The sequence below is a fragment of the Prunus mume genome, linkage group LG2 (genome assembly GCF_029339155.1).
Source record: "Prunus mume cultivar Tortuosa linkage group LG2, ASM2933915v1, whole genome shotgun sequence".
In the NCBI taxonomy this organism is placed as follows: domain Eukaryota; kingdom Viridiplantae; phylum Streptophyta; class Magnoliopsida; order Rosales; family Rosaceae; genus Prunus; species Prunus mume.
In genome coordinates this window covers 33,047,770-33,059,364 of record NC_142699.1, presented here as the reverse complement: position 1 = coordinate 33,059,364, position 11,595 = coordinate 33,047,770, and the positions used below count along the sequence as shown (strand labels likewise).

At 36.3% G+C, this 11,595-nt stretch overlaps 1 protein-coding gene across 1 annotated transcript; it reads left to right on the top strand.

The window, feature by feature from the left end:
- LOC103323333 (cyclic nucleotide-gated ion channel 17) lies at positions 1–8,054 on the top strand. The gene is given in 8 exon segments (XM_008225320.2): positions 1–355; positions 1,208–1,793; positions 3,409–3,621; positions 3,710–4,008; positions 5,633–5,744; positions 6,107–6,343; positions 6,930–6,963; positions 6,966–8,054. Coding segments are annotated over 8 exon segments (2,196 nt in total). The 5' UTR covers positions 1–326; the 3' UTR covers positions 7,652–8,054.
- Positions 8,055–11,595: the final 3,541 nt, after the last annotated feature.

Here is an 11,595-nt window from a genome sequence, read left to right as displayed (position 1 = left end):
TTTGTTGACTTGGTTACGTTCTGTTTGGTTTCTTCAATCTGAACACAGACTTTCATTCTCTTGACTCACGGAGTGCGCCTTGATAGATTCTCTCAAACCAAACATTCACCACATGGGTCACAATCACAAAGCAAACCACTCTGACACTCTCTCGTGTGCTCAGCTCACCTCTGTTTCTCTCTCTCGTGTGCTCAGCTAACCTCAGATTTGCAAACTTGGTCATAGAAAAAGAAAAATCCCATAAAGGGTATTGTAGAGGTGCTGTTTTTGCTATGCTTGGGGGTTTCAGGTGAAGGGTTGGGTTCAGCTTTCTCCTTCTTCTTGGCATGGAATTGAGGAAGGAAAAGCTTGTCAGGTAAATTACCCACAATATATTTTTTGTTAAAATTGTTTATCTATTTAGTTTTTCTCTATGTTTGGTTGCTCAGAAAGTGTAGGATTTTTGTTTTTGTTTTTTATTTTGTCTTTGAGATGAAAGAGCTGAAGAAATAGATAGGACTGAGCTGGGTAAATATGACAGAAAATACCTGCTAAAATTTTCCCTCTTTTTCCAGTGCTTGTTTGGGTACTGAGAAAATATGATAAAAAATTTCTGGAATTCTTTACTATATGGGACCCGTGAAAACTATGGCTTTGCTAAACTATAATCCAGGTAAACTTATTTTGCTTATTTTTAGTCTGATGGGGCCAGTGGAAACTAAGCTCTTCTCAGTTAAGCATATAGTTTAATATGCTTGATTTAGGTAGGTCTTACGTATCTATAAACGGATACAACTTTCAACATCAGTTGTTGGTATCATTTTCTTGGAATTGTTTTTCCCTATAATTATCTGTCTGTTTGTTTGTTCTGGAAATATGGACAAATTAATGTTTTCACTGATAGGGAACAGAGGACGAATTCCATCTGATTGGAGCCTGCGGCCTACCACAGCTAATTTTTATGATTTGATCAGGCCTTGCCTTACTGGAAACCTTAACAGCGTAGCACAGGAATTCCAATTTGTTATATGTTTCACTTTGTTTTTTTCATTTGTTTACAAAGCGTCCTTTGTTTACATCAATTTTGTTGAAACTTTTCATCACATTTCTTCAGCACGTAGGAACTATAATTAACTTTGAAGACTACCTTACTCCTGGAAATATTTTCTATTAACTCAATCTGAGCATTAACATTCTCTAATACTCTGCTCACCTTAATGTGGTTTAGGTTTTATTCAGATGAAAAACGGCATGAAAAACGGCATAAAGAATCTTTATGGGGAAGAAGAACTGAACCATCTCAGCTTGAAAAGTCATCATCTCAATATAAAGTTTCATCATCTTCATTGCTTAAATCTGATACTGGCCTAGTTGGGGGCAGAAATAGATTTGTTGAAACTTTCAGCATTAGGCATTCAAAGGTGTTTCCCGAAGACCATGAGCCTTGGCGCAAGAGGATACTTGACCCGGGTAGCGAGATCGTGTTGCAATGGAATCGGGTTTTCATTATGTCGTGCTTGGTGGCACTTTTTGTTGATCCATTATATTTTTACTTGCCAATGCTTGGAAGGAAAACAAACGCGTTTTGTGTGAAGACAGATTTGAGGTTGCGAATTGTTGTCACTTGTTTCCGGACCATTGCAGATATCTTTTACTTGTTGCACGTGATCATAAAGTTTAGGACAGCTTATGTTGCGCCAAGTTCTCGCGTCTTCGGGAGGGGTGAACTTGTCATGGATCCAAAGAAGATTGCTCAGAGGTATATTAGATCTGACTTCTTCATTGATCTCATAGCCACATTGCCCCTTCCTCAGGTATTTTTCTGGAATATAATTCTATGCAATTTTAGACATTGTAGATTTTCTTATTTAGTTGGTTTTTCTGTTTAGATTATACTGCATCAGGCAATGAGTGAAAGAAAATTGTGGAATCCTTCCAATGACAATGGCTCCTCAAGACCATATGAAGTTTGGGTTTCATTTTTACTTCTTTTTAAGATTCTATTTTTTCAAGAGAGTATCTTAAAGAGCCAGACTAGCTGAGTACTACTCTATATATTACTGAAGTGATGATGAGCAGCAATAAACCAATCGGATATCCAAGTAATATTAATCTGAAGAAGGGTTTGTAAAGAAAAAGTGCACACCCAAATATAGCAAAATAGTTTAGCCTCCATAAATATGATAGTATAGAAGAAATATGATTTTGATTAGGATTGCTTTTTGGTGCATTTAAGTTAAAGGGAATGTGATTCAGTTGACGATATTGGGTTATTTTTGCTTTGACAGATGAATTACATTGTCAGTGATGCTTTAATCATTTTAAGATTTGAGGAATCTCATGTGCTTTTAGGTCAATTCAACATTCTCCTTCCCAGTAAACTTTAGGCTTCTAATGTCCCTATCTACCTTATGAGTGAATATGTTTATTAACGCTCTTCGAGTAGAAGTGACAATTTGGGTTTCTGTGTTGCATTTGTGTCAGGTTGAGGAACATGAATTAGAATAATTGGTTTGACATGAACACGATACGATTATTAATGGTATGGAATGTTCTCAACATGAACATGACATGATTATTACACGTATAACACGAGCAACACGCATAACCCCTTTGTTAATCAGCTTTAATTGAGCCATATTTTGGTGGACATGATGAACCTGTTTATTAATGCGTTAATAACCCACCACTATTGAAATCTTACTTTTATCCTTCATTAACACTAGACTTAAAATATTATATTTAACATTAAAAAAGAAATATTTATTATTAAAAATCTTAATGTTGAATTGAATTTGTAAATAGGTTTGACCATATTAAGTGGGTGATAGGTTTCACACAATTATTAGACGTGTCAACAGGACCCTAATATTCAACATGTCAATTCTTGATATTTTCGGGTTAGGCAGGTTGGCTTGAAACACAACTGCTTACTATATGTGTTAAACGGTTTGACAGTATTTCAATTTGAAGATGATTGTACCCAACCCAAAGCCGTCTAATTCGTGTCTTTATCATGATGTGTCAAAGATTGCCACCCACCCCTTTGTCTGAGGCGAGCTTTTGCAAGCTTCATGGATGATACCAGGCTAATCATTGGAAAGGTAGATTGTGAAATCTGGTTGAAATGTTTAGGTATTGGATACTGTCCATTCTACCCTGATAAATATGGGACGTTAAAAAGTAATGTCTAAAAAAGTATTATTCTTCAAAGATGGAGATGGTGAATTACTTTGTTTAAGAGAAGACATTTAGTAGCCTCCTCATGTGTCCATAATGGAAGAAATGCTAGATTCAATAACATGAGATGACACTACAATCTACTTATTCCCTTTTCTTTGTCCTGACGTGTTAAGTTCATAAGTTATTGTTGTAATATTTTCCTGGGTGAGAAAGGTGAAGTATATCTGATTGAAAAATCATGTGCAGATAGTCATCTGGTTTATTATACCAGCAACTAGAAGGACCCAAACAGATCATAACAACAATGCACTTGCCCTAATTGTTCTGCTCCAATATGTCCCTAGATTATATCTTATTTTTCCGTTAAGTTTGCAAATAATCAAAGCAACTGGAGTGGTCACAAAGACTGCCTGGGCAGGGGCTGCATATAATCTGCTCTTGTACATGCTGGCCAGCCATGTATGTATCTGCACTTGCCTCTCTCTCTCGCTCTCTCTCTGAGTTCACGAACAAGATGCTAATCTATGCCAGTTTACTGTTGTTGCAGGTATTAGGAGCAGCATGGTATTTGCTATCAATTGACAGATATACCTCATGCTGGAAGTCATTTTGTAAAAAGGAAGTAAGCTCCACAAAATGCTCGCTTTCTTATCTCGATTGTGACAATTTTAACAGCAAAGGTTACCAGACATGGGCTAATATTACAGAAGTGTTTGAGAATTGTAATCCTGCAAATAACACCTTCAAATATGGCATATTTGAAAGTGCAGTGGCAAAAAATGCTGTTTCCGCAAACTTCATCACAAAGTACTTCTATTGTTTATGGTGGGGCTTACAGCAACTAAGGTATGATGTTTTTTCTTTGTGAGGTAGAAAGGTCTGATTTCATGAAGATTTAGATGCCTTATTATTTCACACTCTAAAACCATCGAAGTGCTGGTTCTGTACCTTCTGTCTAACAATATGTTTAATTTAATAGTAAATAGTTTATGCATTGATGGTATTCGAATTAAAAAAAAAACAGAAATTAAACCTTGCCCACTAATGAACAATTGCAATAAACATGAGTGCAAAGTCTTTTAGGAGAGGCATAGTCAAAGACAGATTAATTCATGGTGGAGAAAAGGGGAAAAGTTATTGATAACAATGACCCATGGATCAAAAAAGGTTGATGGCTTCAGGCTCACAAGTTATGATAATAACACTCCACTCCTGGAATTCTTTCGGACTATTCAAGCCTTGTATGTTTTGGCGGATGAAGTGCTTAAAAGGGTTTCCATGGTAAATCGAACCGGCAGGTTCCCGGTTAACCCAATTCAATAAATGAGTTTAGTGTGGGTTTCAGAACTATGATCTCATCCGTCTTCCAACTGTCACATGAGCATAGGCAGCTGCATGCATCTCTTCTGTGATTCTTGCTTAAAAGGTTTTAGTTAATGAATTGAGTACTAGGGTTGTGGTGGTAAATTGAACCGGTGGCCAGCTGGTTCCCGGTTAACCCAGTTCAATCAGCCACTATAGTGTGGCTTTCAGAACTATGTTCTCATCAGTCTTCCAACTGTCACATTAACTTAGGTAGCGGCTTGCATATCTTCTTTGATTTCTGGCTAAGGGACCATTGATAAGTGCACATCCTCGTTAAATTACTGTGCAATCTTAGGTTTCATATGGAGCATCATTGCATAACTGAACCAAACTGGAAAGCATATTGCGTTGTTTAGTTAAACGATAAATGGCTGCGAATAAGAATTGACCTTAAGATGTGGAAGAATTTTAAGTTTCACTGAATTCGGTTGAAGTATGAAAAGATCTCAATGAAAATGTGTATTCTCTCTTACCCTATTTCTGTCCCAAAAGTAATTTCTACATATATCTTTGTTTAATATGGTATAACTAATAGACAATCATAAGATATGCTTTCCAAATATGGTACAACTAATAGACAATCGTAAGATGGGCTGTCCATGCTCGAGACATACACAACATGCTTTCACCAGGAATGTTTTTGTTTAGCTTGTATACTATGTTGCAGTCTAGTGAGAATCATATGCCTGGCATGCATTGGGAAAAAGAAAACCGAAATAAATATTATCAGTTTGATACTCTGTATTAATCGGTAAACAAGTGCTTCAGCTTTCTGGAATAGGCCTGCACCTTATGTATAGGGGTCAGTGCCGATCTTACTTTGAAATATACAGCTTACTCATTGGTTCCTTGGTTGTATGCTCATTGATTGACAAGGATTGCTGCATGGTATTGGTAATATGTAGGGTTTAGGGTGTGGTTACCATAGGTGGTTGGAGCATATCTTATATGCCAATGGACTAACAGAAAGCTTTCTATAAGAAATGGCAGTCTCTTCATTTTCTTACTTCAGAATAAGTGCCACTTTATGATATTAACATTTTTTAGTCTGTTAATAAATGAACAAAAATGTTTGATTGATCTCTTTGCATTCTTGTTGTCTCAGTTCATATGGGCAGAATTTGTCAACAAGCACTTTTATTGGAGAGACATCATTTGCCATTCTCATTGCCATTGTAGGTCTTGTATTATTTGCCCACTTAATAGGGAATATGCAGGTATTGGGAAAAGGCTTCTTACTTTGTTTCTTGCTTTTATTATTTCTTTTCTTGCTTGAAGTTTTCTGTCTGCTTGAAGTCTGTTGAGTGTTCCTTTTTGACTTTTTTAGTCATTAAATACATCTCTCAAATGATGTTTGTGGAAACTTATTAATTATTATTTTCCGGCTAGAAAGTTAAGTTTATACAGTAATACATACAATGATAACTTTCTCTGTTACTGATTGTTTCTGACAGGACATGCGTAGACTAGTAACTACATTTAGTTATATTTCTGATTCAACTACATTAGATTAATAATAATGACTGGTGATGCATGTTGAATTGGTAATTTATACTTTGAGCTTGTCTTTAAATTGTAGACCTATCTCCAATCTATCACTGTGAGGCTTGAGGAGTGGAGGCTTAAGAGAAGAGACACTGAGGAATGGATGAAGCATCGTCAACTCCCTGAAGATTTGAGACGGCGTGTTCGACGCTTTGTTCAATACAAGTGGCTGGCAACTCGAGGAGTTGATGAAGAAGCCATTCTTCATGGCTTACCTGCTGATCTCCGTCGTGATATTCAACGCCACCTGTGCTTAGATCTTGTTCGAAGAGTATGATCCTCCCCAAGTATTTTTATTTTAGGGCTTAAAAACAACCTTACTCAATATCCTTTGTCATATTCTATCCAAAATAATGGGATCAGAGGATTCACTGGGCGGTCTAGATGGGGCATGGCGCCATAGAGATCCTTTGGACTGCTATTTCTGGGTACCTCGTATATGCATGTGCAGCATGTATTAGAAGGCAAGCCTTATAGTTTGAGCACAACACTGCTTCAAATGGTGTCTGAAGGCTCCAGTTCCAATTTTATGTTGGATTATGGCCAAAGTTGATAGCTTACCAAGTTAAACAGGCATCACAGATGTAGTATACTGCCTATCAAAATGTCTCGAAATGCATGGGTTACCTACACTTCTCAAGATTGATTTGTTCACTAATGCATGTGATTTGCTTGGGAACTGGGCCTAATTTAGTGTGAGCTATAACAACACTGCACAACATGGGGGCGTAACCCCCTTGCAGTGTAATAATTTTGGCCAAATAACCGATATAAAACCTCAATGATTCCTATGCTTTGAAATGAAATGGTAATTACTTATGTGATCTTATACTAACCTTTATTTTCTCATTTCTCAGGTCCCTTTCTTCTCACAGATGGATGATCAGCTTCTTGAATATGTGAGCGTCTAGTGTCGTCCCTAAGCACGGCGGGCACTTACATAGTCCGAGAGGGTGATCCTGTGACAGAAATGCTCTTCATTATTAGAGGTGCTCTGGATAGTTCTACTACCAATGGTGGCCGGACGGGTTTCTTCAACTCAATAACTTTAAGACCTGGGGATTTTTGTGGTGAGGAGCTGCTTGCATGGGCTTTGCTCCCAAAATCCACTGTTAATTTGCCTTCTTCAACACGAACAGTTAAAGCACATACTGAAGTTGAAGCTTTTGCATTGCGGGCTGAAGATCTCAAATTTGTGGCCAACCAATTCAGACGCCTGCACAGCAAGAAGCTGCAGCACACCTTTCGGTTTTACTCTCACCATTGGAGAACATGGGCAGCCTGCTTCATACAGGCTGCTTGGCGACGCCACAAGAGGAGGATGACAGCAAAAGATCTGAGCTCGAGGGAATCCTTTGCTTTGGATGAGAAAGTAGCCTATGAGACTGGGGAAGGGGAAGAAGAACATCTTTCTGTTGGTTCAAATCCTTCCCAGGCAAAAATGAATCTCGGGGTCACGTTACTGGCTTCAAGGTTTGCTGCAAACACTAGAAGGGGAGCTCAAAAGATCAAAGACGAGATGCCAAAACTACGAAAACCTGATGAACCTGACTTTTCCACTGAGCATGAATATGAGTAGTAGCCTAAATTAGGGTATGGGTGTAAAGATAGCTATAGCTTTTCCTGACAAGGGTGACACTCATTCATTTACAACAGAATCCTTTCAGATGGGGGACTGGGTATTTCGTGTTCCACACGGATTCCGGCTGATTGCAATGCTTGATATCATTCTCATCCTATTTATATCCTCAGAATTGATGTTGTGGGAAGAGATTGTCTTTGGAGCTTGGGATGTTGGAGAAGTTGGATTTTACTGGAACATGTATAAGATTGTATGCTACTCATGTGCCAATTAGTTGTTAGCTTATTCAGAGCAAGGCTTGTCCAAATCAATGAGCCAAACTAAAAAGGGTTGTCTTATCCAATTCCAAATAGAAGACTTCATGGCAGGGAAATTCTGAAAACTAGTCTCTCTTTTTTAACCTCATTGAGCACTTGGCCTTTTTGTAGAATTTACAAACATCTGCATCCGTGCCCCTCTGAATAATGCTCGAGGCTCCTCAAATAGCCCGTATGGTTAGTTAATGTAATAGCATTGAAGACCTCCTAGAAACGATTGCTGGGAAATTATAGTTCTACAAAAAGGGAACAAGAAGACCTTCTAGAGCAATACAGAGCCACTACATAGATGAAAATGATTTTAGAAAATAAGCTTAACAAGATGTTCATCAACTCATTCTATGTAGGCATATTGATCATCAACCAAAACACAAAAGTCAACTGAATTAAACTAAAAGCATTATGTTTAAAGTGGCATTGGGTTTAACACTCCCTCTTCAGTGTCGGAAACGGTATCACTGTTGCCAAACATTACTTTTACAGTTTTAGGACATGAGGTTATTTTGGTTTTTACTATATTTCGTCAGTTTAGTTTGTGATTAAGGGCTCGTTTGGGAGTGTGATAGGTACCAAAAACCAGAAAGAGATATACTAAAATAAACGATTCTTCATTCATAATTCCAAAATGGCCAATGGCTTCAAACTAAATACACTTGTGAGCTCACCAACGGTATTGCCTAAAGATATTGAAAGGAAATCTATAGGCCCACTAGTGAAGGATTCTAACATAATGATTTTGGATAAGCGAGGAGAATCACTTCTCTATATAATCAGTTTAGATGGTTTAAAGTGATTTTATGGAGAAGCACATGGTCTCCCCATAAGTATTTTGGCCCTCACATAATCACTCCCACACAAACCCTAAGTTAATTTGTAACTCTATTATCTCTAAGAGAAAGCAACTCTCATGTAACATGTTGTATATCTCTTTTTCTTGATATCTTTCTCATCACATACTAACCACACAATGATATACAACATGTTATATGTAAATTTATATACTAGGAGTGTTTGTGTAAATTATATAGGCTGGAAAACTAAAAAGACAAACAACATTTGTTTTTATATAACCGATTTTCTATTTTAATCTAATCTAAATTACATGAAGGGATATTCGAACTCGGGTGTAGAGTGGGAGAAAGACTTTCATGAAACCAAGATAACACTATTTTGTTATCCCGGTCAATAATGCTATGACAAGAGTGATAACACATCCATGTGGCATAACGTTATTGGTTCCAACTAAGTTGCACATCTGCTCTAGCCAACTTGACTAAGGGGGGTATATTCAATTAGGATTCTGGAGCGTTTAATTTTTTTTTAAAAAATCCGGGTGTATTCAATTTGGATTTATACAAACTTTTAAAAAGTCTATAACAGTTTGGGTGTATTCAATCTAGACTTGTTTGAACTTTTAAAATGTCCATCTAAATATGGGTGTATTCAATTAGGACTTGGAAAATGTCCAAATAAATTTACCTGTATTCAAAAGGAGATAGATTTGGAAGGATTTAATTAAGTTTTGGAGTTTGGAGAATTTGTAGGGTTTAGGTATAAATAATAAAGGCCAACATAAGTCCAACCTCCACTCCAAAGATTCATATGACGTGTTTTTTTTTCCTCTCTATGTTAGAAAATTTTCCCTCATTTGGCAAACAATACACTAAGCCATGCACTGACCTTGGGTGGTTACAAGCAACTTGTTGGAGTTTCTGGGCAGAAAGATCATCTTGGCGTGAAGCCAAAGTCAAGGCAGTAGAAGGTTGAGATATATTTCCATCACCCATAACACTACCAGATGACAGGGCTCTTGCTTTTTGGACAAAGGGTTACTTTTTTTAATTGAATTTTTGGACGAAGAGTTTGCTATTCGTGAACAAAATCAAAGGGAAATTTCCAACTTGTGGAAATTTTAAAGTGAAATTCATTGTTTAGGTATGAAAGTTTCCAACTCATGAAAATTTCAAAGGGAAATTCATTGTTGTGTACACAAGTAGAGGAAGAATTTGGAGAGGAAAAAAAAAAAGAAAAAAGAAGAAAGGGATGGTTGACTAGTGGCTAGGTCAAGATAGTTTAAAGAAAATAGTGTTGGGAAGAACGAGTGATAAAAGAAAATGGTTGGGAAGTCTATGCAAATATATCTGAATCTATAACAAAAGTTCATTCAAAAGTATGGAAGTAAAATCGTATACAAACCTAATTGAATACACCCCCCCATAATAAAAGTCTATATAAGTTTATTAAAAATTCGAGTAAAACCTATAAGAGTTATACAATTCCAGGAAATTTGTCACTTAAAAAAAATCTTTCAAAATCGTACACAATCCTAATTCGGGTAAGCCCATATTTATGTCAAATAACATTTTTGACTTGTTTGACTCATTTTTCATTTTGATCCATGTCACCTCAATTTTGGAAATTTTGATCACGAATCTTTGTAAGTTAGCAGGTCTAACATTGTTGAAAAAATTAACGAGCTTCTTATGTTTTGGGTTGATTGCAAATATATGGAAAGGCAAAATTGTCATCTCATCATCTCATGTGATGGGTTACATATTGCAACGTTGGATTTCATCTATTAGTTTAATTTGGACTTGATTGCAAACTAAATCAAGTTACGAGACTAAAATTGAAATGATAGGACTAAAGTGAAAATTAGTACAAAAAATATAGAGTAGTGCTAAATGAACCCTAAAATTAATTGAGTACAGCCTATGATCTAAGTGCACCCTAATATTTTAATTAAAATATAAAATTAACTAAGTACACTCTAATTAACTACCAAAAATACTCATGTTATATCCTAATACACTCTATCACACAACGCTCTAATACCAATCCTAAACCAAATTTCTCTTTTTACATGAATTTGTGCTCTCTTTTCATATTTATAAATGTATTGAATTGAACTACAGACACAAACACTCAACTTATTATTTGGTTTCACAAGTTATATGAAGGGATTTTCATAGGCCCTTGACATATTATTTGAATCTAAACCAGAAAAGCTATGAAGGCATTTCCGATGTTTGCAGCGAGACTACAGCATACCCACATGGTCATGGATCTCTTCAGATAATCAAATATTAAACAACCCATAAACTTCTCCCTTTGAAGAGCAAATTAAAACCAATTTCTAGAGGAAGGTTACAAAACATTTTAGCCCGTGAAGAAGAAATCAAGACAGTATAACCAATTTGATAACAAAATCAAAATGAGATTTGCCAATACTAGACGACCACTGCGTTAGTATAATGGTACGGCGGCAGCGTTACTGTAATGGTGAGAAGTGGATGGTATGACGACGGTGTTAGTGTAACGGTGGAGGAAATTATATTATGAAGGAGGCGTTGCTATGTTCGGTGGAGGAGTCGTCGACGATGTTTCACAATTCAATATATACTTTTTGGCCATTTTATATTAGGATAAATTAGTAATTCAATAAATAATTTAATAGTAGAGTGTACTCAGTTAATATTAAGGTTCATTTTCAAAATATAATTTGAAAAAAAAAGGTTTTTAGGTTTTAGACATAAAAAATTTCACTTTTGGAAAAAGTTTTTCAAAAGACAAAAAAACCATTCAACTTTCAAATCAGCACTCTTAATAAATCTAAAAATAATA